The sequence below is a fragment of the Pipistrellus hanaki genome, assembly GCF_964339955.1.
Source record: "Pipistrellus hanaki genome assembly, chromosome: 5".
Classification (NCBI taxonomy): domain Eukaryota; kingdom Metazoa; phylum Chordata; class Mammalia; order Chiroptera; family Vespertilionidae; genus Pipistrellus; species Pipistrellus hanaki.
Window position 1 is genome coordinate 2,430,335 of NC_140507.1, and position 26,796 is coordinate 2,457,130.

The window sequence follows — 26,796 nt, forward strand, 5'->3', positions numbered from 1 at the left end:
ATAACAGACCCACAGTTACGGGGTGCTTTTATTGGTACTCCGCATTGGCCTAAAGACCCATTTTAACATGAGGCCCTTTACCAACACCACCATTCTTAGAACCAAATCCCTTCACAATCAGTTCCCGAATCACTTCAGGAGCTGGAGGGCAGCGCTGAAGGGGGCCAGGTTCTCGCAGGCCCGCATCCACTTCTGCACGTTGGCCGGCACGGGCCCGCTGCCGCCCCCCGCCTGCCGCAGCGCAGACCACAGCACCACGTCCGCCACGGTGAGCTCGTTCCCCACCAGCCAGGGGCTCTTCCCGAGTGCGGAGTTCATGGAGCCGAACACGGCGGCCCTTTCTTTGCTGCTGCCTTCTTGGAACTGAAAAATGGCTACATCCACCCAGCGATCGATGAGGGTTGAATTCACTGCGTTATGCTTCTGGCCGAACAGAGAGAACAAGAAACGTGCAATGTTCCCTTCTCCTTCGATGGGGCACATCCTCTGGACACTGAACTTCATCTGAGTCTTGGGCACTGAAAGGAAAACACCGCGCTGTCAGGGCGCAGCACCGGAGAAGTACTCGTACACGCAGGGCGGGGAGCCACTCCCCCTGCACTGGTGGCAAGGAAAGGTACTTTCAAGGGAAAAATCACATTTTTAGGTGTGATGTTAAAGTTTGAACTATGTTTAAAGAGTGCAGCCCTAACCGGTTTGGCTCAGTGGGTAGAGCGTCGGCCTGCGGACTGAAGGGTCCTGGGTTCAATTCCGGTCAAAGGCATGTACCTTGGTTATGGGCACATCCCCAGTAGGGGGTTTGCAGGAGGCAGCTGATCGACGTTTCCCTCTCGTCGATGTTTTTAACTCTCTATCCCTCTCTGTAAAAAAAAAAAAAAAAAAAAAAAAAAAATCAAAAAATATTAAAAAATAAAAATAGCCGAAACCGGTTTGGCTCAATGGATAGAGCGTCGGCTTGGGGACTGAAAGGTCCCGGGTTCGATTCCGGTCAAGGGCATGTACCTTGGTTGCAGGCATATCCCTAGTAGGGGGTGTGCAAGAGGCAGCTGATCGATGACTCTCTCTCATCGATGTTTCTATATCTCTCTCCCTTCCTCTGTACAAAATCAATAAAATATATTAAAAATTAAAAAATAAAAAATATAAAAATAGCGAGTGCAGGCTATATGTTAGGAAATTAATCACTTGATCCTGACAGATTTCAAGCTACAAGGAATCTCGACCATCTACTCCAACCCGTGTCTGGCTCTGCAGGATGGGGACGAAACCAGGAGTCCCCTCGGCCAGGTGAGACTTAAGGCGTCCCTGGCGAATGGCACTGCCTCCCTTCCTCTGTATAAAGGTCACGGGTAGTGAGCAAATGATCCCCTGCCATCCTGCATGGCCAGCCGGAAAGGCGACATCAGTGTCCCTGTAAGGATAGGCTCTGGAATGTGAGGGCCAGACGGCCATGACAGCTGCTGTTCCCCTACCCAGGCTGGGCAGACAAGATCACCAGAGGCCTGGTGCATGAAATTGGTGCACGAGTAGGCCTGCCTGCCTCCGGCCACCGCCAGGCACCTGGGACCCGGGCTTCCCTCTCAGCCCCGGCTTCATCCAGAAGGACACCGGTCTAATTAGCCTATTACCGGTATGCTTTTCTTATAGATTATCATAAATGAGGTACATTTCAGTACATAGGTAGGAGGTGAAGCCAGTCCCCTCTACTTACCATTCTTCCAAATGAGAGTAAAGCCCAGCTGGTATTCATGACGGGGCTGGCTTTTGGTCTGCTCGCCAAAGCACCTGAGGAGGTGTTCTGGCACGTTCTTGACTGCTGAGTGCGTGTGCACGGTGGACAGGACCTTGTACTGGTTGCAGAGCAGCTGGTGCAGCACCAGCAGGGAGAGGGGCGGCGAGGCAGGGTTTGCATTGATCACGATGTCTTTGAGGGCCCCGTAATCCTGGGGAGAAAACCCACACAGCAGTCTGAGTGCTCGTACCAGGTGCTGTTCTTACACCTAATGCCCATGGAGGAGGTGCTACCATTGTCCTACCTCACCGCTGATGAGGAGTCCTGGGGGAGAGGTGACTTACCCAAGGTCACTCAGCCCAGGGAAGGGGAGCTGGGCTCTGAGCTGATGCCAATCCCTAGCCCCCGCACTGCTGGCTCCTGACAAAAAGTTGACTTTTACTGTCAAATTAGTAAAACAAGTTAGGAATGAACTTCCATTTGTCCCTAAGTAAAAAAAAAAAAAAAAATCACATGCAATTACAATCGGCCTTTCATATCTATGGGTTTCACACCTGCAGATTCAACCAAAGAGGGAATGAAAACTATTTCTTTTGCTGTTAATCCTTTCCTGAGGATATTTTCCCATTGGTTTTAGGGAGGGAACGAAGGGGGGTGGAGGGGAGGCTAACATCGATGTGGATCCTGACCAGGATTGGGGATCGAACGTGCCCTTGACCGGCAATCAAACTCTGAACTTTTTGGTGCGTGGGCCAGCGCTCTATTGATCCACACCAGCCAGGGCGGAAAAACTTTTGATCCACGGTTGGGATCTGCAGATTAAATGCACTGTACTGTCATGTCATGGAAGGGACTTGAGCATATACGGTTTAGGATCTCAGGGGGATCCTGCAACCAGCCCCCCACGGATACGGAGGTATGACTACATTCTGTTTACCAAATCTTCCTAACACCTGACCACCTAACAGCATCTCGTTTCCATCTCTGTGTCATGTTGTGTTTGGCTGTGCTGTAGAGTCTCTTGGAGCCAATCTGGCCTCTGGTCTTGCACTCCTGACCGAGCCCTTCACTGACGACTGCTTTGCAGCTGTCTGAACACTGCCTTCTGGGGCGGACACATTCAGCTCAAGCAGCACATGCTCTGGAGCCTTCCCCGTGTCTGAGCCGCCCCGCTGACTCATCCATTGCACTGGCTCCGGGGCCTGCCGGCATCACTGGGGCTCTGCACACAAACTATAATGCAGGAGGTGCTGCAAAATACACTTGCAATCTGGCACTGTGACTGGCTCTTGGTGAGATGAGTGGGGTTTCTGTGCAGCCAGAGCCCAGGGGTTGACTGAGGGAGCGATTTAGGTCTGTCTCTCCAGCGCTCAGGCTGCTCAATGCTGCCAGAAGTGGGGAGACGCCGTGCCGGACGCCCCCCTCTCCAGCAGTGGGTCTGAGGCCAGCAGCAGCTTTAGAATGTGCTCTGGCTTCACTAGAGCTCATGCCCTACTCCATGCACGGCACAGTCACAGGGGAGAAAAGGACGGCTCTGTCCCCCTCTGGAAACCAGCACTCACACCCGGCAGCGGCCGCTCTGGTTTTAAGTGAGCTCACCTTCCCGAGGACTGAGTTTAAGTCCAACGCATTGGCCGACAGGGCGGCGGGCTCCTGGGCTCGGATTATGTTGGTCACGTCCAAGTCCGCATCTGGCGTCTGAATCATCTTGGAGAGCCCATCCACAGCGGCTTTCAACTCGTACAGACGCTTTAAAATGTTATCTTGCCGGGACTCCAGAGCCTGAAGAGATGGGTCAGACCCGCCCTAAGCAAATCAACACCAGAATGTCATTTCCTCTCTCACAGCAGTCTGCTTAATTTGATCACTTGTCTTCTACTTAGTTCCACAAATTCATCAAATCGCCCAGGGTTTAAAAAAACAATAAAACAAACTAGCATTATCTCATTTCTTCCATTATCTGATAGGTCCTGCAAGTAGATCCACAAATGCTTTAAAATAAAGAACATGACTGAAAGCCCCTTTGTATGGCTAATTTCAGGTAATTTAGGCTAAGAAGAGAGAAGGATAGAAAACAAATACTAATTGTTCTTTATTCATATCAAAACACTTTGCTTAAACAAATAGAAAAAGGGGGGACAGTGAAAATGTAACTCAATTAATACAAATAGAAGGGAAAAGGGTACACACATAGGAGGTTAAAAACAGTAAGTCTGTCCGAGGTCAGATGGTCAACTCCCCAAATGTTCACTCTCAGGGCATACCGGCACTCTCACTGTAGAGTCAACAAGAACTTTTCACTGCCGGCACGTATAACTATGGACACTTAAACGTTCTCCACTCACCAAACCTTTGCATCTTTCTTGCCTGGTAGAGTGACTGGTATACAGTAAGTTACCCATCATGTTTATGATAAATCTCAAGTCAATCTAGATTGAACTTACAAAGTAATATCAAGAAACCTCCCAGTATAGCCACACTGCACTATCTCCAGATTCCTGAGCTCTCACAGGAGACCGTTCACTTTGTGTTGAGAAAATAAAACATGAGCTAAATGCTCATAATGAGAGAGAAGTCAGGAACATGGCACTGACAATGAGTTATTAGAAAGATGCATTCATGATACAATTCAGGGGTACTTGCTCACATCTGAGTGCTGCTAAGTTTAATTCTTGGGAACATGTTAGTCACTCGGAACACTGCCCTCTCACACGGATCGATTCTGCCCAAGTCCAAGACACCATTTTTTTCATCTGGTCTACTTCCATTGGTCACCTGGAAGATGGCCGCTGGAGTGCTGAGAACAGAGGCGGATCCTGTCACCTCCTCCCCCGTGTTAACCCCCTAAGCTAAAAAGCAAAGCCCTCACCCTGGCTTGCTGAGTAGTTTGTATGATTTGTCCTCTGGCTGCCTCCTTTCACATAATTCTCCCCTGCTCTGTCTCTAGCCGGACAGTCCACGGGATTCCTAAAACACACCATGCCTCCAGTGGCCTCTGGACTGTCCTCACCCTGGTCCCTCGGTCTGATACATTCCTCTCTTGCTTGATGTTCTTGTTTAAGATCAAACAGCAAAAAATATAAGGCAGAACAAAGAACAATAAACAGTTCCATATGCCACTTCGATAATAAGGTACTGTAAATAGACTGAACAGTGGAACAACCGGTCCCTATGACATGTGCTGACCACCAGAGCGCGCATGTGAGCGGAACACGGCGGGCATTGGCCGTGGTGGGATAGTGGAGCAGGTGAGTGGGGGTGCCAGACCAAGGTGGGGCACCGGTAGCCTTCATTGGGGGGAGCCTCTGGTGGCTACTGAAAATTCTTTGCTCCTGCACCCCACAGCCCCATGGGGAACTTGCACCTGCTGCTGATGCCTGGTGCTGGCCTCAATCACTCGACGCCGTCAGCAGGTATGAGCAGTGGCTTTTGGCCCCGATCGCCCGAGGTGTTCTCCACCTCCCCCTGCTCCCGAGGGGCGACTGGGGCCAGCAGCTGCCTCTCGCACCTGCTGCTGGAGCCAGGCACAATTGCTCAGCGCCTGTCAGTGCGTGGGAGCGGCAGTGGAGGAGTAGGGCTGCCGGCACACAGGACAGGGGGCTGCGCCAGGAGGGGTTGGGCAGGGGTGAGGAGGATGGGCTGAGACCCACCCCCACTCACCCGCTCCACTATCCCACCACGGCCAATGCCCGCCCGCCGTGTTCTGCTCGCATGCGCACTTTGGTAGTCAGCATATGTCATAGGGACTGGTTGTTCCACCGCAGCCTCACAGCCAACAACAGTTCCTTTCAAGGTGCATGAATATTAATAGTATTAATAATAAAAGGGCCCCAGCATAGCTAGATCTCACCCCTTGATCTGAGGCATAAGGAAATGCTCAAATCTGCTTATCATCCCTTTTAATGTTGGGCTGTTGTTTTTCTTGCTCAGACTAGACTAGGGGTGTCGAACTCAATCTGAGAAGGGGCCAAAATCTAAAATCCTGCCTAAATCGCGGGCCGAATGGTTTACTGAACAGTCATAAACTGACAATGTCATAAACTGACAGCGGAGTGCAGTGATGACAGCGCGGTGCGGGCCACATTGCAAGGCCTGGCGGGCTGGATTTGGCCCGCGGGCCTTGTGTTTGACACATGTGGACTAGACTATGCCTTGGCCTATGCGTTTACCCACTTGGTTTATACGTATTTGGAAGCAGTTTATTCTTCCAGTTGCTCTCCGAATGCTGGGTTTCTAATATCTGTCTATCCACACTGCCATCATCTAGTAAAGAAAGGGGACTCCTAAAGTCATAAGCTTTGGGGAGGATGCCAGCACCAGGAAATTTATACGTGGCTGGTGAGAGCCGACATCAGTGCAACCACTCTGCAAAGCAATTTACAATACCTAGTACTTACCCTTGAAGGCAGACCTGACTTCAGGGTCAGCAATTCCATGCCTAGTAAAATACTCTATGCCTGCTCCTGTACAAAAACATTCACTGCAAAATGAAGCAGCTTACAGAGGGCCCGACATCCGTGAGCAGTGGGATGGGGCAAACCGTGGGGGTAGCAGTGAACGCGTTGGGACAGCAGAACCGCAGAGGAAGACGACTTCATTTCACATAACAAAGCGAGTCCTGAAATCATGTCTAGAAGCAGCAGCCGGACACAAGCCACCAAACAGCATGCTTCCGTTCACGTGGCTTAGGGATGCATCCTTAGGCGGCGCAGCAGGACAGGGAAGCAGGACATGATCACGGAAGTCGGGCCCTTTCGCTTTGGGGTAATTTAAGACTAGGCACTGACAACGTGTGTTAACCTGGGTGACACTAGTTATTCGTAAAATGGCCATTTATGTGCTACTCACTTTTCTGTGAGTCAGGTTTAAGTAGCTACAAGGGAAAAAAAGAAAATTGATACACGACGAGGGCCTGGAGGGACCCCGGGCCCTACTCGCGCATCTCAGCTGGCTAGGCCACGGCGCCTGCGCAGTGAGCGGTCCGGAGGCCTTGGCGCCTGCGCACTACTGAACGGGGGGGAGGGGGGGCGCCTACCTGCACGTGGCTCGCATTCTGCGCCGGGCAGCCGGTCCCGCGGTGCACGTTGGGGAGCCGGTACATGCAGGTGGGGAGCTCTACGCTGAGAGATGAGCCACCCTCGTGATAGGGCTTTACCCGGTACATCGGCATCGTGGGGAGCACAGGAGGGACGGCGGCGGGTGGGGGACACGGCCGCCAAGAAGCCGTCAGAGACTACCACGTACCGCGGCCACCTCCCTTCTGCTCCGGATTCGGGCCTTCAGAAGAAACTCACAGTTCGTGTGCTCTGATTGGCTCGGGCTCTCTGACGTCACGATCCCGATTTTTTTATACCACCAATCAGCGAGAAGGAGATGGAAGCACCTGTTTCCGCCTCCACCCGGAAGGGGTGGGGCACAGTTTCAGAAGCAGCCAATGGGCGGCTCGGGGGAGGGGCACCCGTGGGAGCGGCGGGAGGAACTGTCGCGATTCGGAGAGTGCGTCAGGCTCCGCATCCATGGAACGCGCGGAAGGGCTGAGGTGAGCGGCGCTCGCTGCCTCCCTCGCCGTCGCCCTTTGGAAGGCGCACGGCGTTCCCGCAAAGGAGGGAGACCGGACCAGGGCGTTTGGGGGCCCTGCAGGCTAGCAGGCCCGAGAGGGCTCCTCAGCGCTCCCCCGACCGCTGCCCCCTCGGGAGCTCGGGGCGGCGGGAGAGCGGCCCGCGCCCAGGCGGGCTGAGCCCAGACGCCGCCTCACGTCCGTGGACTGAAGTCCGGCCTGAGGGCCCAGTGTACTGAAGGTGTCTCTCTTTTTTTTGGGAAATAATTGAAGTTATTTGGAGGCGGCTTCTAGGGATATGCTCATTTGCATGGCCGCCGTTTAAAAAATGCAGAACCTCTGTCAGGGTCACTGGATGGCGAGCTGCGCTGCATTCGGGGTGGCGAGTCTTCGGCGCGTTCTCTGCATTCGATGTCAGAATCCTGAGCCCAAGTTCGCCGCGTTTAAGTGTTTTGTCCCCCGCCCCTCAAAGCAAACGCCAGAAATGGACCCGAGGCCTAGGGCTCCTGTGCCCCACGACACCCGTCATCGCCCCGTTTGCTTCACGAACATACGGAACGCGGTCTTGGGATGAGCAGGGGTTTGCCGGGCGGGAGAAGGGGAGGGGACGGGAGTCGTCTAGACCCCTGGTCGGCAAACTGCGGCTCGCGAGCCACATGCGGCGCTTTGGCCCCTTGAGTGTGGCTCTTCCACAAAATACCATGGCCTGGGCGAGTCTATTTTGAAGAAGTGTTGTTAGAAGGAATTTAAGTTTAAAAAATGTGGCTCTTCAAAGAAATTTCAATCGTGCTGTTGATATTTGGCTCTGTTGACAAATGAGTTTGCCGACCACTGGGCTAGACCCAAAGCTAATAGACCAGGAGCAGCGAGCACCATGTAGGGGACATGTCAAAGGAAGGACGGAAAGAAGGAGCAAGTGAAGGAGACCGGGTTCAGTTATGATTCTGTGAACCTTCACACAGCAGACAGAGGGGAACTCTGCTACGTGGTTTTCAGCAGAAAAATGACTTGACCCGCCTGGTGCTTTCTAAAGCACCAGGCCGTGGTATTTTGTGGAAGAGCCACACTCATCCCCCATGGAGGATGGGTTGGAGTAGGGAGGAAGTGGAGACAAACAGGGTTGGAAAATTCTTAAAGCAGGTCCAGCCATCCACTGGTTTGGCTCAGTGGATGGAATGTCAGCCTGCATTCATGTACCTCGGTTGCAGGCTCTCCAGGCATGCAGGAGGCAACCGATCGATGTGTCTCTCACTTTGACGTTTCCCTGTTGCTCTCTCCTTCTCCATAACACTCTCTTGAGAAATCAATGGAAAAATATCCTCCGGTGAGGATAAAAACAAAAAATAAAACAGGGAGAGCCAGAACTTTGAGGGCCTTGAAGGCAGCAGCTGGCAGCCTGGACTCGGAGGAGGGGTTCAAAGGCCGCCCTGGGAACAGTTTTGCAGCCGGCACCCAGGCTCCAGCAGGCTTTGGTTTGGACATAAGCACTGTGTATTTCCCTTCATACTCTTGGTTTTGCAAATTGTGTGAGAAGTGTTGCTTTCTCAAGAAAGAAGATCCCATCCTTGCAAGAAACTGTTGACCCATAGGTTGAGGGGCACATGTGTCTCTTCCATGTAGATCCCAGGATCATTAGATTTTTAAATATCTATTGCATTTGTAGTATCTACTCGGAAGATTTTTTGACAAATATTTAAGAATTGTAGAACAACATTTTTTTAATATATATTTTATTGATTTTTTTTTTTTTACAGAGAGGAAGGGAGAGAGGGATAGAGAGCTAGAAACATCGATGAGAGGGAAACATCTGATCAGATGCCTCCTGCATACCTCCTATTGGGGGATGTGCCCGCAACCAAGATACATGCCCTTGACTGGAACCGAACTTGGGACCCTTGAGTCTGCAGGCCGACGCTCTATCCACTGAGCCAAACGGGATAGGGCTAGAACAACATTTAATATTTATGAATGTAATAAATGCATATGTTTGTATAACAAATGAACACGTTAGCCCCGTTAACTATTAACAGAGTGGAATCACTTCCCACCCTTGAAACCGGGATGAAAAAGACATAAATGCATACTTGCCTTGTTTCTTGTAACTGGTTTCTTTAGTACAGAACGTGCTAAGGTCATCAAACCTATCGACCGGAGGTCAGTCCATCAGATTTGTTCTGGGCAAGTGGTCCTGAGTCTGAGTTCTGCTGTGAAGGAGTTGGTAGAAAATAGTGTGGATGCTGGTGCCACTAATATTGGTAAGTTTGGGAGACTTAAGCCACAAGAAATAGCCAGTTTATGCTGTATTATTCATGGAACATTTGTTACTGACATAAGACACTCAATTATATTCTTTAGTTTATAAAGTAAATTACTATGTGCTAGGTAGTAATAATAATAGCAGTTAACTTTTATTGTGTTCTTGTTATGTGCTAGACAGACATTGTGTTAAGAACTATGGATGGGATATGTTATTTAATCTGCAGAATAATTTTACAAGATAGGAATTATTACTGTTGTAACTATTATCTTTTAAAATATATATATTTTATTGATTTTTTTACAGAGAGGAAGGGAGAAGGATAGAGAGTTAGAAACATCGATGAGAGAGAAACATTGATCAGCTGCCTCCTGCACATCCCCTACTGGGGATGTGCTCACAACCAAGGTACATGCCCTTGACTGGAATCGAACCTGGGACCCTTGAGTCCGCAGGCCAACGCTCTATCCACTGAGCCAAACAGGTTAGGGCTGTAACTATTATCTTTATTGTACAGAGGAGGAAGTTAAGGCACAGGAATTTACTTGTTGTTTTTTGTTGTTTTTTTTTTTTGAGGTTATAAAGCTAGTAAAATATGACCCCAGGAAGTCTGATTCCAAAGCTGGTTTTCTTTCTTTCTTTTTTTTTTTTAATATTGATTTTAGAGAGGAAGGGAGAGGGAGAGAGATATAGAAACATCAGTGATGAGAGAGAATCATTGATCGGCTGCCTTCTGCATGTCCCACATTGGGGATCGAGCCTGCAACCCAGGCATGTGCCTTTGACTGGAATCAAACCCAGGACCTCTCAGTCTGTAGGCCCATGCTCTATCCACTGAGCCAAACCAGATAGGGCCAAAGCCTATTTTCTTTAATGAGTATGTTAAAATTATTCTTTTTAAAGAGAGAGAGAAAAGAACACCTATTTTATTATATTAGTAAATAGCAAAGAAGGACTTGAAAAAATAAAATTACATAGTATATTTAAATAAGTGCAATTATGACTCAAATTTGCCTGTGTATGTTACAAATACTGTCAATATAAGACTTTTACATGGATCAGTTCTTTGAAAAATAAATATTTTATTCTTAGATCTAAGGCTTAAAGACTATGGGGTGGATCTCATTGAAGTTTCAGACAATGGATGTGGGGTAGAAGAAGAAAACTTTGAAGGCTTAAGTAAGTTGAATTTTTCTAACCCTATTTTAAAATATGTGGGCAAAATATTTCAAAATTTTGAGTAAACACTAAAGCAGTTTTTCAAAGCCAGATACTTTGGTAGGCGTTGTGTATGTTCATGCTATACCCCTTCAGATATCCTGAGCCACACTGTGCACCTCTCTTCCAGCTCTGAAACATCACACTTCTAAGATTCAAGAGTTTGCTGACCTAACTCAGGTTGAAACTTTCGGCTTTCGGGGGGAAGCTCTGAGCTCACTTTGTGCACTGAGGTGATGCAATATTTTTATTACTAACTTGACTCTTTTTTTTTTTTTTTTTTTTTAATAAATTTTTATTGTTCATATTATTACAAGTGTTCCTTTCCCCCCCCCCCCTTCCCACCCCACCCTCTGCCCTTTCCCCACTCCCCATTGTCCTCATCCATAGGTGCACAGTTTATATGTTCAGTCTCTTCCCACATTCCCCTCTCCCCTTTTCCCCAAGAATCATCAGTTCACTCCCCTTCCATACCTCTGATTCTACAATATTATATTCAACAGTTAATATTGTTTATCAGATTTGTTTTTTTAATTTCCTTGGTTTTTAGATTCACTTGTTGATAGTTACGTATTTGTTGTTCATAATTTTTATCTTTATTTACTTTCTCTTCTGAAAGAACCCCCTTCAGCAATTCATATAATTCTGGTTTGGTGGTGATGAACTCCTTTAGCTTTTTTTTATTAGTGAAGCTCTTTATCTGGCCTTCGATTCTGAGTGATAGCTTTGCTGGGTAGATTATTTTTGGCTGTAGGTTCTTGCTATTCATCACCTTGAATATTTCTTGCCATTCCCATCTGGCCTGCATGGTTTCTGTTGAGAAATCAGCTGACAATCGTATAGGTGCTCCTTTATAGGTAACCACCTGCTTAGCTCTTGCTGCTTTTAATATTCTCTCTTTGTCCTTTGCTCTTGGAATCTTAATTATGATTTGTCTTGGTGTGGTCCTCTTTGGATTCCTCTTATTTGGAGTTCTGTGTGCTTCCTGGACTTGTAAGTCCAATTCTTTCCCCAGGTGGGGGAAGTTTTCTGTCACTATTTCTTTCAGTATGTTTTCGATATCTTGCTCTCTCTCATCTTCTGGGACCCCCATGATTCTGATGTTGGATCGTTTGAAGTTGTCCCAGAGGTTTCTTACATTATCTTCAATTTTCTGGATTCTCTTGCCTTCTAGCTTCTGCAGAGGAGTGTCTTCTGGCTCTTTATGTTCCAAATCTTTGACTTGATTCTTGCGATCTTCTATTCTGTTTTTAGGACTCTGTAGAATATTTTTTATTTCAGACAATGTATTCTTTATTTCTTGTTGATCCCTTAGCATTTCTTGTTGATCCCTTTTCATATCCTCATAGGTCTCATTTATTTTATCGGCCTTTTCTAGGAGTCTCTTGAAAAACCCTATAAGTGTGGTTTTGAACTCTATATCCAGTCGCTTTTTGTCCTCCATTTCTTTCGTTTGTGATCTATTTGGTTTAGGCATTTTCGCAGGCAGCTTTTCTGATGGGGCGGAGTTTGAGGGTGGAGCCTACAGCCTTGGCTTCCGTCAGCCCCGCCCTATGCGACTCCTGAGACTCAGGGTCCTTCAGTACTTGTTGCAAGCGCCTCTGAGAGAAAGGTGCCCTCGATTTTCGCCTGCTACCAAACAGTGTAAGCTCTCCCGCAATGGGCCCGAAACTGGGGTTCAGTTCAGTTGGAAGTGGAGTTGGAGGTGGCGTTCAGAGCAGTCTGGAGCCTGTCTCCTTCCCGCCAGGGCAGCCCTACGGCACAGCCGGCCGGCCCTTCTCTGCGCGCTGTGTGTGCGCCTCCGGGACCTCCTTTCGCTGCTTCCCCGAGTACCGCCTTACGGCCCAGCTCCCTCTGGATGAGCCTGGGTCCCCGGGGTCTGGCCTAGAACGGGGGTTCAGAGCAGTTGGGGGCCCAGCACAGTCCGAGTGTTTATCTCCTTCCCGCTAGGGAACGCCAGCCAGGCACTCGGCCTCCCTCCTCTCCGGCTACGTCCTCTCCGCGCGCGCCGCGTGTCTCCGTACCTTGGGCTTTTACAGCTCCTCCGTGCTTCCTTCTGGTTTTCTCCTTGCTTCTCGTTGTAGAATTTCCAGTCAGTTGACTTTCCTGTAGTTCTGGGTAATGTCCATTTTATATTTTAGTTGTATTTTATTGAAATTGTTGCGTGCGGCTGCGGCTAGGTGTCTACCCGAGCAGCCATCTTGGATTCTCTAACTTGACTCTTTGTAAAAAGTCTTTCTGAAAAAGAAGGAATTCCTACCGTTTGCAACAACATGGATGAAACTGAAGAGCATTATGCTAAGTGAAATAAGCCAGTCAGAGAAAGATAAATATCACAATATCTCACTCATTTATGGGATGTAATGAACAACATAAACTGATGAACAAAAACAGTTCCAGAGATAGAGAAACATCGATCAGACCATCAAACCTCAGAGGGCAGGTAGGGGAGGGTGGGGGGAAGGGGGTGAGAACAAAGGCCTTGTATGCATGCATATAAGCCTAACCAGTGGATACAGACAACAGGGGAGTAAGGGTATGAGTAGGGGGGATGGGGAGGTAATGGGGGAATAAAAAAAATTAAAAATTAATAACAACCTTTCTGAAAATTAAAAAGCATAATTAGAATCATTATTATTTACACCTCTTCGTCTGAGTGTCTCAACTTTTCACTTCTGCATTCTATTTTATCTTACTATCAATCTGAGTGATAATGCCTCTGAAATGTAAGCAATGAATGAATGAAATGAAGCAAATAGCACTGTAAAAAATTGTTACCCTTAGTCAAGCAGTGACTTCTCAATTTGTAAAAAAAAATATTTTTTTTAATTGATTTCAGAGAGGAAAGGAGAGGGAGAGAGAGAGAGAAACATCAATGAGAGAGTCTGTTGATTGGCTGCCTCTTGCATGCCCGCTATTGGGGATTGAGTCCGCAACCCAAGTATGTTCCCTTGAGCAGAATCGAACCCGGGACCCCTCTGTCCACAGGCCAATGTTCTAGCCACTGAGCCAAACCAGCTAGGGCTAACTTCTCAATTTTAAAATAACAGAGATAATAAATTATAGATGCTATTGGTTTTAATTTCAATTTTTGAACTATAATATTTTTTGGATCCTTTTAAAATTTTTGTTAGAACACTAGTAACAAATCAGAAAGAAATTTTTATTTGTGAATATATAGGTTCTGAGATCTTTTACGCTTTTGCAGTTTAACAAAAAAAAGTAAAAAATGTCAAGTTCTTAATAAAGCAAAGCATTTATAGCTGGCTGGTGTGGTTTAGTGGTTTAGTGTCAACCTATGAACCAGGAGGTCATGATTTGATTATGGTCAGGACTCATGACCTGGTTGCAGGCTCAATCCCCAGTAGGGATATGTAGCAGGCAGCTGATCAATAATTCCTTCATCACAGTTTCTATCTCTTTTTCCCTCTCCCTTTCTCTCTTTGAAATCAATAAAAACATATTTTTACCAAAAATCAATAAAAAGCATTTTCAGAACTGTCTGTCATGCCTTAGATTTATGATGATTCCTCACCCATTTGAACTCTCTTGATTATAGCAGACGGTTCATCATCTCTTAGAGTCTTGAGAGAAGAGAAGTGAGAAAGTTAGTGTGTGATGTCCTGATGTCCAATACCAGGGAGTCTCTGACTGACCAGGCCTCACCTGGCATTCTCTTCCAGTGACGTCACCATTTCCACCTGCCACTCGTCTGCGAAGGTTGGGACTCGACTAGTGTTTGATCACAATGGGAAAATTACCCAGAAATCCCCATATCCACGGCCCAGAGGGACGACAGTCAGTGTCCAGCAGCTGTTTTACACACTGCCTGTGCGCCATAAGGAGTTTCAAAGGAATATTAAAAAGGTGCGGTCAGTTCGGGACCCCAGAAGCGTTGAGACTGTTAGGAACACCCACAGCAGAATCTGCTACAATGCTTCATTCTATTTGTTCTCTTACTGAGTTGTATGCCTGTGCTTTTTAAACAGGAATTTGCCAAGATGGTCCATGTCCTCCATGCGTACTGTATCATTTCCTCGGGCATCCGAATAAGTTGCACCAATCAGGTGGGACAAGGAAAACGACAGCCTGTGGTGGGCACAAGCGGAAGCGCCAGCATAAGGGACAATATTGGATCTGTGTTTGGGCAGAAACAGGTATATCTTACTGCTCTAGCGATTAAGGCAGGTTTCTATTATCCTTTACGACAGAATGGAGAATAAAATCCGAGAACTGATATTAATGTTAAATTCTGAGAGTTTTTATTTCACTCTTGTGGAGAATAAATTTAATACTTTTACTCTCTGCCTGAAAATATATCAAGTATTATGGGCAGTATGTTGATTATGTATAAGCAGGAGCTAAGTTTCATTTTTCTAGAGAAAAATGAAAATTTAGTGCAGAAAGCAGCTGACGAAATTCTTCTTGCTCTGACGGTGGCTAGCTGGCTAGGAAAGAAAGCACCAGGACCCTCCTGTCTTCTTTCTGCAGTCAGGCCCCTCTGTCTGCCCGGAAATCACTGAGGCCCGCTTTCTTGCAGTTGCAGAGCCTCATTCCTTTCGCTCAGCTGCCCCCTAGTGACGGCGTCTGCGAAGAGTTCGGGCTCAGCTGCTCAGATTCTCTGCAAAATCAGTTTCGGTGAGTGGCTTGCCTCCAGGAAAATGACAGTCAATTATTTTTTTCTTTTTAAAGATAGTGCTTTTAAAGCTTTTAGTCTCTTTTGTCCATTATAAACCTGTAAGCAGTATTACTGCTGAGAAAGAGATGTAGATGAAGGAGTCAGTTACTTAATTCTGGGTATTAACAATATTCTGCGTAACTGGTGTGCTTTAGGGGTTTCCTCTTGAATTAGTCTTTGTAGCAAAGTGAACAATTAGAAAAATTAAAAAAAATTATTTTGTGTATAATGTTGTACTTTCTTGGGATCCAGCACAGAGCAGTGGAGGCTGTGTTTCCTTTAATTCATGTCTTACCCAACGTCCAGTCCAGCATCATTACTTTCAATGTAAGAACAATAGACATTTTCCATAAGCCGGACTGGGCCTGTGGGGCCTCCACTTGCCTTTGGCCTTTGCCTGGAATTAAAGACGGGATTAATTTACGTTAAGGCATTCTTACGGAAATGCAAGTATTCCTGAGGTTAATCTCAGGTGGAATAAGCACCTTACCAGCACCTCAGAAGATACGTGTTTGCTAACAGAGCAGATTTTAAAAGGCCAGGCAATATGGGCAGAGATCCTGGTGACAAATAGTCGGATTCCCTGGATAGTTGGTGGAGACCGCACGAAGGTTCTGGAATGTGAGTTTGCAGTGAGGCCCACTCCTTGTGTGGAGGCCCGGGGTCTGCTAGGGAAGGTGAGAGGAGAGCTGGAGCAAATCGTTTTGAACCCGTGGTGGATTTGCTCTCCTAGAGAGCCTTCCAGAAGGTCCCTGTCCTTCTAACCCACTGGAATGGAAGACAGGTGCACATTAACTGAAATGTTAGCACTTTGTTGCAGGCACCAGGTGTTATGTTTTTAATACTTTTCTACTTAAAGAATGTGCCATATCCTACGTGTTTCTAATCCTTTTCACTCTGGACTCCTGCCCTTGTTCACACTGAGCAGTATCTCGGGTTTCATCTCTCACTGTACTCATGGTGTTGGACGGAGCTCAACGGACAGACAATTCTTTTTTGTCAATTGGCGGCCATGTGACCCAGCAAAGGTATAAATTTTTTTTTTGTGCAAGTTTTTTTTAACTGGTACAAATACATTTCTATGTCCATGTGAATGTGTTTTATGAGTAAACCACACCTGCAATGTTTGGCATTTTTTTCAAGAGCATCTTTAGATCGGAAAAAGATTCTTAGGGGTCTGTGATGGAGGGGCACAAGGAATCTTTTTTTTGGGTGATGGATGTATTCATTGTCTTGATTGTGTACTTTAAATACGTGTAACTTACTGCAGGCCAGTTATACCTCACGAAAGCTATTAAAAATGTATCCTTTTATGGTGGGTTAGAATAGCATGTTATTATTACCCAGGGGATAGGGAACACTTACTTTTTTCTAATCTTTGCTTTGTTTGTAGGTTTCCAGACTTGTGAATGAGGTTTATCACATGTATAACCGACATCAGTACCCATTTGTTGTTCTTAATATTGCTGTTGATTCAGGTAAGTTCCACTGACATTTCAGTAAAATCGGTGACTTACTCTTAAAATAATACAATGAAAGTATAAAGCTCTGATATGATTGGAAACATACTTTTATAGTAAGAATTAATGGCCATGTATTTTTAAAAATATATTTTTATAGATTTCAGAGAGGAAAGGAGAAGGAGAGAGAGTAGAAACATCAATGATGAGAGAGAATTGGGGATGGGAGTGGAGCCTGCAACCCAGGCATATGCCCTTGACCAGAATCAAACCTGGGACCCTTCACTCGCAGGCGGATGCTCTATCCACTGAGCCAAATAGGCTAGGGCCATTTAAAAAAAAAATTTTTTTTATAGGCTTTCAATTTTATTTCACAGACTTTTATTTGTTACATTCTTAATACAGATTTTTCTGCTTTCTACTTGAAACTGTATTAATTGTATTTTTAGAAAAATGTGCCTTTTTCATGTTAACCAAGGAAGAATGTTCTCCCTGATTAGAAAATTATTTCATATTTTCTTATGATTTTTAAAATTCTGGTTTATTGCTATCCAGTATTTTTTCTAAGTACTTAGAAAATACATATGTGCACACCTTAAAAAGTTGTAATGACCTCTATATCTATCCATATATTTTGAGGTGAGAAAAGAATTTTGGGAAATTTTGTATAGTACACTTTGTCCTTGGATATAAACATTTTCTTCACTATGTCATTAAAAATTATTCAGAAACATGATTTTAATAGCTACATTTATTATATTCCAGTGTATGGGTATATGTGTTCATTTTAAACTTTTTTTGTTCAGGCTTTGGAAATTTAAATGCTGTCCTTATAATTAAATCATTATCTATATATTTGATACTCCCTTCAGATAAATTCCTAGAATTAGAATGAATGCACTAGTGGAAATGATTGTGGTGTGCCAATTTACACACCTACCAACAATGTATTAGGTATCCTTTTTAACCAAATTCTGTAGGTGATAAAGTGACGTCTTCCTTTAGTTTGCAGTTTTACTATACACTGGAGGCCTGGTGCATGAAATTCATGCATTCGGGGAGGGGAGGATCCCTTGGCCAGGCCTGCACTCTCTCACAGTCAGGGAGCCCCTGGGGGATGTCCTACTGATGGCTTAGGCCTGCTCCCCTGAGGGCTCCCAGAGGCTGGGCTCACAGCTGGCGAGGACAGTGGCAGTGATGGGGAGTGGGCCTAAGCTGTCAGTCAGATATCCGGAGCACTGCTGTGGAGGCAGGAGAAGCTCCCACTGCCACCACTGCACACACCAGCCATGAGCCTGGCTTCTGGCTGAGCAGCGCTCCCTGGTTGTTCCGCCATTGGGCTGAAACCGCTCTCCAACATCCCTCAAGGGGTCCCAGATTGTGAGAGGGCGCAGGCCAGGCGTAGGGACCCCCACGGGTGCACAACTGGGGCTGGAGAGGGATGTGGGAGGTTGGCCAGCTGGGGAGAGAATGTGGGAGGGCTCCTGGGTGTGTCTGGCCCATCTTGCTCAGTCCCAATTGGCTGGACCCCAGCAGCAAGCTAACCTATTGGTTGGAGCGTCTGCCCCCTAGTGGTCAGTACACGTCATAGAGAGCAGTTGAATGGCTTTAGCATATCATTAGCATATTATGCTTTGATTGGTTGAATGGCCACCTGGACGCTTAGCATATTAGGCTTTTATTGTATAAGATTTTCATGTGCTTATTTATTCTTTTTTTTCTGCAATTTACTCATTTAAATCTTTGCATATTTTTTCTATTTACAAAATTGATCATCTTTTCCTTGTTTATTTGAAGGACCTGATTTTATAGTTTATGAATAATAATTTGGACACTGTAATGTCTTTAATAGTACATTTGCTCAGTACAAGTGAATAAAATAGTAGGTAGGGGAATTGCTGTTTTCATAGGTGAATTTAAACATAGTATCTTTTCTTTTTTTGCCTTAGGAAGTGTGGATATCAATGTTACTCCAGATAAAAGGCAAATTTTCCTACAAGAAGAGAAGCTTCTGTTGGCAGTTTTAAAGACATCTTTGATAGGAATGTTCGATAGTGATGTCAGCAAACTGAACGTCAGTCAGCAGCCACTGCTGGATATTGAAGGTAAAAGACTGCAAGTATATCAGCAGCTTCTAAAACATAGCTGTTGTGATACTTTCCTTAGTTTGTTTTGACGGGAAATAAAATCTCTTCTAGATAGAAAAGATGTGTCTCACTAGAAAGTAAGCTGTTTAAAAGGAATAGGAGCACCTGGCCACTTAGCTCCATTGGTTGGAGTGTTGTCCCCATATGCCAAGGTTGCGAGTTTGATCCCTTGTCAGGGCACATAAAGGGAGGCAACCAGTGAATGCATGAATGTGTAGAGCAACGCATTGATATTTCTCTCTAAAATAGAAAGAAAGAACGTGAGTCACCATTAGTGCACATTTGTGCACAGGGAGGGGCGTGTTCTCCCTGGAACTCAGCTGAATGCTATGAAAGCCTTTTCATTTTCAGAGTTCTGAGAAAGTTGATTTGGACAGTTTTTGCCCATTTTCTCATTTCTTTGAGGGAGGAGGGAGGTTTTGGAAGCCCTCACAGTTGGGTAGTTTGCAGTTTGGGGCCATAATGAACAAAGCTGTGGTGAGCACCCTCGTCCATGGCTTTGTCAGTATGGCAAGCGTTTCTGACGGGAGAGGCGGGCTGGGTCCCAGGCAAGCACATGTTCCGGTGTAGGGGGCACTCCCAGCGGCCTTCACACCGCAGTGTGTCTGCCTCACTGCCACCAGCCCTGTGGGAGCACCCCATTCCATCCTGTCTCGTGAATGCTGCTTGTTTTCATTCTGCCCGCTCTGGTGAGCAGACCGGCGCATCATTAGAGGTTCTCATTTGTCTCTTTATGGTTAATGTCGAAGTTTTCATGCTTTCTCAATTTGATCTCCTCTTTTGCGGCGCTGTTCCTCTTGTTCCTGACACTCTCCTGTTCCTCTCTGCCCAGGTCACCTCCTGAAACCGCGCTGGGCAGAGACGGAAAAGTCTGTGCCAGAGACGCAGGGGAGTCCCCCTTCGCTAGCGACGCGCGGGGAAGAGAGAAGGGCGGTGACCATTTCCAGGCTGCGGGAGGCCTTTTCTCTGCGTCACTCGGCAGGGAGCAGCCCTCAGAGCAGGCAGGTTTCTCCCAGGCAGAAGAGAGGCGTGCCATCTTCCAGGCCCTCAGACGCCCTCTGCCCCCAGACGCCCCGCTCAGGCGCAGGCTGGTCCGGCCCTCCAGGAGGGCGGATGAGTCCAGGCGAGGACAGAGTGGAGGCGGAGGGGGACTCCGGGCATGGCAGCACCTCCGCAGGCTCAGAGGAGGGGTTCAGCACCCCGGACATGGGCAGTCACTCCAGCAGTGACCCAGCAGCCAGCTCCCCGGAAGACGGGTCTTCCCAAGAAAAGATGGAGTCGTGCGAGAAGTTGCCTGAAACTGGGCATCATTCTTCAGACGTGGAGTGCCATTTAGAACAAGAAGACAGTGGATGTAAATTTAGAACATGGCCTCAGCCAACTAACCTCTCAAACACTAAGCGTTTTAAAAAAGAAGGCATTCCTTTCGGTTCTGACGCCCCTCAGAAGCCGGTTAACACGCAGAATGTGCCGGCGTCTCAGGTTGACGTCGCCGTTAAAATTGACAAGAAGATCGTGCCCCTGGACTTCTCCCTGCGTTCTCTAAGTGCACGCGTAAGGCGGTTATGTCACCAAGAGCAGCGCAGGGGCGAGCAGAACTACAGGAGGTTCCGGGCCAAGATCTGTCCTGGAGAAAACCAAGCGGCAGAAGAAGAGCTGAGGAAGGAGATAAGGTAAAGACCAGCTCTGCTCATTGGTGAGTGCGTGAGCCAGAGGCCGGGCCTCCCAGAGGCAGCTTTGGCTCCCTGTGCTGTGATGGCGTCTCTTCTGGGTCAGGCCTGGGTGTGGCTCTGCCTTGGCACGGGCGCTGGTCCTCAGGCTCCTGCTGCCTGTCAGGGGGGTCCTCCCTGGGGTCTTCGTGCACCACAGACTTGTATCTCAGAACGTCAGACTTGTCCCATTTTCCTCCCTTTCTCCCTCCCTCTAGAATAGGGGTGTCGAACTCAATCAGAGAAGGGGCCAAAATCTAAAATCCAGCCTAAATCGCGGGCCGAATGGTTTACTGAACAGTCATAAACTGACAATGTCATAAACTGACAGCGGAGTGCAGTGATGACAGCGTGGTGCAGGCCACATTGCAAGGCCTGGCGGGCTGGATTTGGCCCGCGGGCCTTGTGTTTGACACATGTGCTCTAGAAGATTCTAAATTTGGAGCCAGTTTGATTCCACAAAGCGGCCATTATCTGTACCAGTGCATCCCTGGCAAGGCTTTCTGCATTCACCAACTTCTCACTGCCTCGCACATCCACCAGATACATTTGCTATAAAGAACTCTTTCTGCTGCCCAAACCGTGCGAGAACTTTCCCATGGGATGTCCTTAGCATGCATGCCCTGTCTGCCAGTCCAAGTCAGCGGATGCCTTGATCCTGATTTCCTTCCTCTTCCTCAAGCTTTTCAGCTCACAGCGACTTTTCCCCCTGTAAGGAATTCATGGCACTTTGGTGGATGTTGCTGTTTTCCGTTTCAACGTGTATTAGGGAAAAGTAGAACACATTGTCAAACCTGTGGTATTCAGAAGATACTCAGGATAAGGTTAAGGAAAAGGAGTCAATTTAAAGAAAAAGATTAATAATACAGATAATAGAAAACACTGCCCCCTTTTTCTGTCAGTAATCATGAACAACATCGTGATTTGTTAAAATGTTGAATTCTGAAATTCTTAACTTTTGCCTTTTTAAACTTTGCCTTGCAGTTGACTGCACACACTGCGGCTGTGTAATGACACTGAACTTTTGTAGCACTTTCCATGTGGACCACCTAGGCTTTGCCTAATTTATAATATAAATTCTTTTTGTTTTAAATGCAATCTGTCAGCCCTCGAAAAGTGAAGTTAACTGCGACTTTAAAAACAGAGATTTTCATTAATTCAGCAAGCACTTTCTGATCAGCTGTTATTGTGGTTCTTGATTTTTTTTTATCCGAAAAGTAGCCTTTTAAACTGTCTCACAATTAGCCCTTTCTCCGTGCAGTAAGACCATGTTTGCCGAGATGGAAGTCATCGGTCAGTTCAACTTGGGGTTTATAATCACCAAGCTGGATGCGGACCTCTTCATCGTGGACCAGCACGCCACGGACGAGAAGTACAACTTCGAGATGCTCCAGCAGCACACGGCGCTGCAGGGCCAGCGGCTCATCAGGCAGGTGCCCCTCTCACATGTAAGATCTCATAGCTTACATGTGTGCCTATGTATTTACACATAGATTTGCCATGAGCAGCCCTACAGAAGATTTTTATACTTTTTAAAAAATATATATTTTATTGATTTTTACAGAGAGGAAGGGAGAGGGATAGAGTTAGAAACATCGATCAGCCACCTCCTGCACACTCCCTACTGGGGATCGTGCCCACAGCCCAAGCATGTGCCCTTGACTGGAACGAACCTGGGGCCTTTTAGTCCGCAGGCCTACGCTCTGTCTACTGAGCCAAACCAGCTAGGGCATGTTTTTATACTTTTTACATAATAATAGTCATACCTGGCAGTTACCGAGTGCTTATTATATGCCAGGCACTATTGAAGCAATTTACGTGTATTAATTCACTTAATTCTCACAAACTATGAAGTAGTCACTGTTACTATCATATTAACATTTCACTGATGAGAAAACTGAGGCACATAGAGAGGTTCAGTAACTTGCTCAAGGTTACACAGTTGTGTTCTTATAAGTATCCAACATTTTAACCATCGGAAAATGTCCGTCATTGGTTGGCCAGAAAACCCTCTGGTGAAAGGCAGTTTTTAGTGTGTAGTACAGCTGTTTATAGCACGTGGAATGTGTGTGTTCGGGCAGCATTGTCTGTGTGCCAGTCCTCAGCTGCTGCAGACAGTTCCAATGGCTAGGTAGTCACCGCAGATTCTGCATTTTCCTGTCCTTTGCCAGATTGAATGTTGGCAACTGACCATAGGTGGTGTGATGGTATACCATGTAAACCAGAAGTATTTGCCTTTTTTTAAAAATGTTTATTGATTTATGAGAGAAGAAAGGAGAGGGAGAGAGGGATAGAACATCTATGATGAGAATCATTAATCAGCTGCCTCCTGCAGGCCCTTCACTGAGGATCGAGCCTGCAACTCAGGCATGTGCCCTGCCCAGGAATCAAACCGTGATCTCCTGGTACGTGGGTCAGTGCTCAACCACTGAGCCACTCTGGCTGGGCTAGAAGTCTTTCTTAAGCAGAATTAGAAGACGAGGCATGGATTTTCACTTGAGAAATTAAAATGCATAGCAAAATAAACTCAAATACAACCAGTCACTGAGCTGGGAAAGCATAGGTTTTCCTGATAGCATCAGGAGTGCTCCAGTTCCTGTTTGATGCACGCATTGTGTTGTTTTCAGTAGAAGCAAATGGCAATGGAAGGACCTTTAATAAGCTACTTCATAACGTTTTCTTAGAGGATCCTTCCCTGACCCCCTCTCTTTCCAGGTCAAGTCTCACTTTATGCTCCTAGGGCACTGGGTGTCTCTTCTTCCTGATTCCCAGTGTAGTTGTAATTTATTTGACTGTTTGGTCGATGCCTTTCTTCCCCACTGGACTATACTCCACTGGGCAGGGACCGGGTCTGTGCATTCCGTCTCCTGCCTGGACCGGCGTCTGACTCGGTAAACTCAGGAGGAGACGGCTGCATCGCCCGATGGTAGGTGGAGAGAGACAGCTCAGGCAGAGGAAGGCGTCGGGTACAAAACAAATGTTCCTCCCTTTTCCAGCGCCTGTGATGATCTCCCCCAGCTTCTCCGATTGTCTTTATGCGAGGAGGGGAAACACACAAACAGCGTTAAAAAAAAAAGCATTATATTTTATTTCAGGAGATTCAGAAAAAGACAGGTGGGATGGCAGATTCATGAAAAGCAACTTACTTTTATACTTTAACTTCTGAAATGAACTTAAAAAAAATTAAAAGGAAATTCTCAAAGTTTTGTGACAGGAAAGGCACATACCTCAATAAAGTGTTACTATTCACCTTGCTTTTTGAAATGGATTCAGGAACGCACAGGATTGTTTTAATGCGTTATACCGGAACGTTTGACTTGAGGAGATGGTTTGACTCTCCTGGTTTTTCAGACCTCAGACTCTCAACCTGACTGCTGTCAACGAAGCTGTCCTGATAGAAAACCTGGAGATCTTCAGGAAGAATGGCTTTGATTTTGTTATCGATGAAAGTGGTGAGTTATTACTGAAGACCTTAGAACGGTGCCCTTTCAGAGCAGGGACTAGTCTCTGAGGTGCTTTATAAGCAATGAGGATGGCTGCTCTCTCTGTCAGATATCCAGGACAGGTAGCACTCCAACGAAACACATTTTTCAACTAAGGAATTTTTCTGCAAATTTTATTCTTTTAGCTCCCGTCACCGAAAGGGCTAAATTGATTTCCTTGCCAACTAGTAAAAATTGGACCTTTGGACCCCAGGACATCGACGAGCTGATCTTCATGCTAAGCGACAGCCCTGGGGTTATGTGTCGGCCCTCCCGCGTCAGGCAGATGTTTGCCTCCAGGGCCTGTCGGAAGTCTGTGAGTAAAGGAGCACATGGGCCCGGACCCCGAGGGTCTGCTCCCTCCAGTCCCCTCAGAAGCTCTCAGCTCAGCTGCTGAGCAGTCAGCATTGTGCATGCGGCTGTGATGGCCACAGATCATTGTACAGATAGAGCCTCATCGCTTGTCAGCCTGACACTCCATCTCCACATGTCTGCGTTATCTCTGACTCTGCCCCACAATTACTGCTTTTCCTCTACTTCCATTGAGCGTATTCTCTCTCAGAGGTTCGTTGATCCCAGCGCAGTTAGCTATCACTCATGTTGTTTGTCTGTGGACCCTGTGGATATTAACAACGTTGGTAGGTAGAGAGCTGCAGCCGCCCTGCCTGCACACAAGTCCTCAGGGTGCCATGAAGCTTTGCACATCAACTCACTGCAGGCTGGAGGCGGGAAGGGGCCCAGTGACTGGTCTGCAGACAAGAGCAGCAAACGGGCTGGAGGGCAGGATGGCCAGAGCCTGCACCCTCAGGCGCAAGGAAAGCCCAGGACAGCCAGCAGCCCTGAGTGCTGACCCGTCCCTCTGCCTGGGTTCCCTGCCTCACATCCCCTCGCCACATCTCTGGCCCCCTCTGTCCCAGGGCCCTGAGCATCCACCGAAGTGGCCCCTTCCCAGCACTCGGGTACAGCGCCCTGAGTGACAGCTGTCTTTGTTTCTGTTAACTTGTCTGTTGTCTGTGTCCCTCCAACACGGCGGAGTGCTGCCCCCTATCCTGCCTCCAGGACTGGGCCAGTTTCAGGCTTGTCATCTCTCTCCATCTCCTTGTTTCTGAGGGCCGTCGTTTGTTTTGAGTGGCATGGCCCTCCTCCCGGTATCTGTCAGGTAGTGATGGGCTGTGGAGGAAAGGCAGGTAGACGAGGAGAGCTGGCTCTCTGAGGAGGCAGGGGCATAGGGCAGAAGCCCGAAGGGAGCGGGGAAGTGACATTGGGGGAGAGTCTCCCGGTAGAGGGCACAGCCAGTACCAAGGTCCTGAGGCCGGCACTGCCAGTGTGGCTGCAGTGGGGGGAGGGAAGGACTATGCTTGCAGTGCAGGCCTGAAGGCAGTGAGGGCCGGATCAGGCGATGCACCTGCGCGGTTACTCAGGTGAAGAGCCAGGAGCTCTGACTTCTTTCAAAGGGATCCCTGGCGGCTGAGTGGAGGCCGGTGGGTGAGGCGAGGAGGAGCAGGGAGGTTGTAAGGAGGTCACTGCAGTGCCGCGATGACAGGGGAGGGCGGCTGGCACAGAGGTTGGCTTCTGGGCAGGTGGCGGCACCTTGAGGAAAGGGGACGGAGCCAGGGAACGGCTGGTTTCACAGGAAGGTGGGCACAGATGTTAGAAGGCAGTGATGGGGAAGACTTCTCAGGGAAAGTTGTTTTTGAGTTGTCACCTTGTCCAGCTTTGTTTAGAGAAAAATTCAGCTGAGCTGTTATTCTAACACAGACCTGATAACACCTGAAACTGTTGTGTCTGTATTCAGGTGATGATCGGAACTGCTCTTAACACGAGTGAGATGAAGAAACTCATCACGCACATGGGGGAGATGGACCATCCCTGGAACTGTCCCCACGGCAGGCCGACCATGAGGCACATCGCCAACCTGGACGTCCTTTCCCAAAACTGACTTTGTTTGAACACTGGACTTTTCTGTTTTGCAAGACAGGGTTTAGCCATTATGTTTCAAAATTAGCCCACTTAAAAAACAGCACGTAGCTGTGCCATTCAGAAATGATGTTGAGAGCCTTTTGAACCATGTGGAGTATTGCTGCAGTGTTTTTTGTTCTGAATTTACGTGTGTGTATATGTGCACCTGTGTGTGTGCCTCTGTGTGTGTGTGCGCGCCTCTGTGTGTGTGTACAGGCAAGAGCATGTTTTTTCAATGCTAAGCCTAATGATAATTAAGTCAGTAATGGTTTAATTTCATATATTTAAAATTATGATCCTCTTGGCTCACAGTTCTCAACCCTGATGTACATAAAAATTTTTTAAAAAAGGAGTAATCTGGAAAACTCAGTGAGGGTTCTCTCCGGCTGGGAGAAAAGACCAAGAGGAGCTGGGTCATGATTTTTAAATCTTCCCCTGCGAGGCCAGGGCGGCACGGCGCTGTTGTAGGCAAGGGGAAATAAAGCTTTGGAGTTGTCCGTAATCTAATGCTGTGATGTGGTTTCCTTGGGGTGTGAGCTGCAAGATATCCCAGTTACTGGCTCAGAGTGGTACTGAAGATACTGGCTCTCAGTGGTA

The 26,796-nt window shown here is 47.2% G+C and overlaps 2 protein-coding genes across 4 annotated transcripts; one reads left to right on the plus strand and one right to left on the minus strand.

Moving 5' to 3' along the window:
- Positions 1–11: 11 nt before the first annotated feature.
- AIMP2 (aminoacyl tRNA synthetase complex interacting multifunctional protein 2) lies at positions 12–7,035 on the minus strand. 2 transcript variants are annotated; one of them, XM_084886205.1, is made up of 4 exons: positions 6,768–7,035; positions 3,332–3,538; positions 1,712–1,943; positions 12–518 (listed from the first exon to the last, which is right to left on the minus strand). In XM_084886205.1, exons 1-4 carry the CDS (start codon positions 6,900–6,902, stop codon positions 130–132), a joined length of 963 nt encoding a protein of 320 aa, XP_084742331.1. In that variant the 5' UTR covers positions 6,903–7,035; the 3' UTR covers positions 12–129. The 2 variants fall into 2 exon arrangements, with proteins under 2 accessions (XP_084742331.1, XP_084742332.1); XM_084886206.1 differs by lacking the exon at positions 6,768–7,035 and adding an exon at positions 6,130–6,701.
- Positions 7,036–7,181: 146 nt separating this feature from the next.
- On the plus strand, positions 7,182–26,701 carry PMS2 (PMS1 homolog 2, mismatch repair system component). 2 transcript variants are annotated; one of them, XM_084886155.1, is made up of 15 exons: positions 7,182–7,271; positions 9,405–9,544; positions 10,639–10,725; positions 10,895–10,997; positions 14,448–14,631; positions 14,754–14,921; positions 15,305–15,402; positions 16,371–16,470; positions 16,836–16,920; positions 18,852–19,007; positions 19,882–20,722; positions 22,020–22,187; positions 24,110–24,210; positions 24,387–24,556; positions 26,036–26,701. In XM_084886155.1, the coding sequence occupies exons 1-15, from the start codon at positions 7,249–7,251 to the stop codon at positions 26,177–26,179; spliced, it is 2,568 nt and encodes an 855-aa protein (XP_084742281.1). In that variant the 5' UTR covers positions 7,182–7,248; the 3' UTR covers positions 26,180–26,701. The 2 variants fall into 2 exon arrangements, with proteins under 2 accessions (XP_084742281.1, XP_084742282.1); XM_084886156.1 differs by having other exon boundaries at positions 7,184–7,271; positions 9,410–9,544.
- The last annotated feature ends 95 nt before the right edge of the window (positions 26,702–26,796 follow it).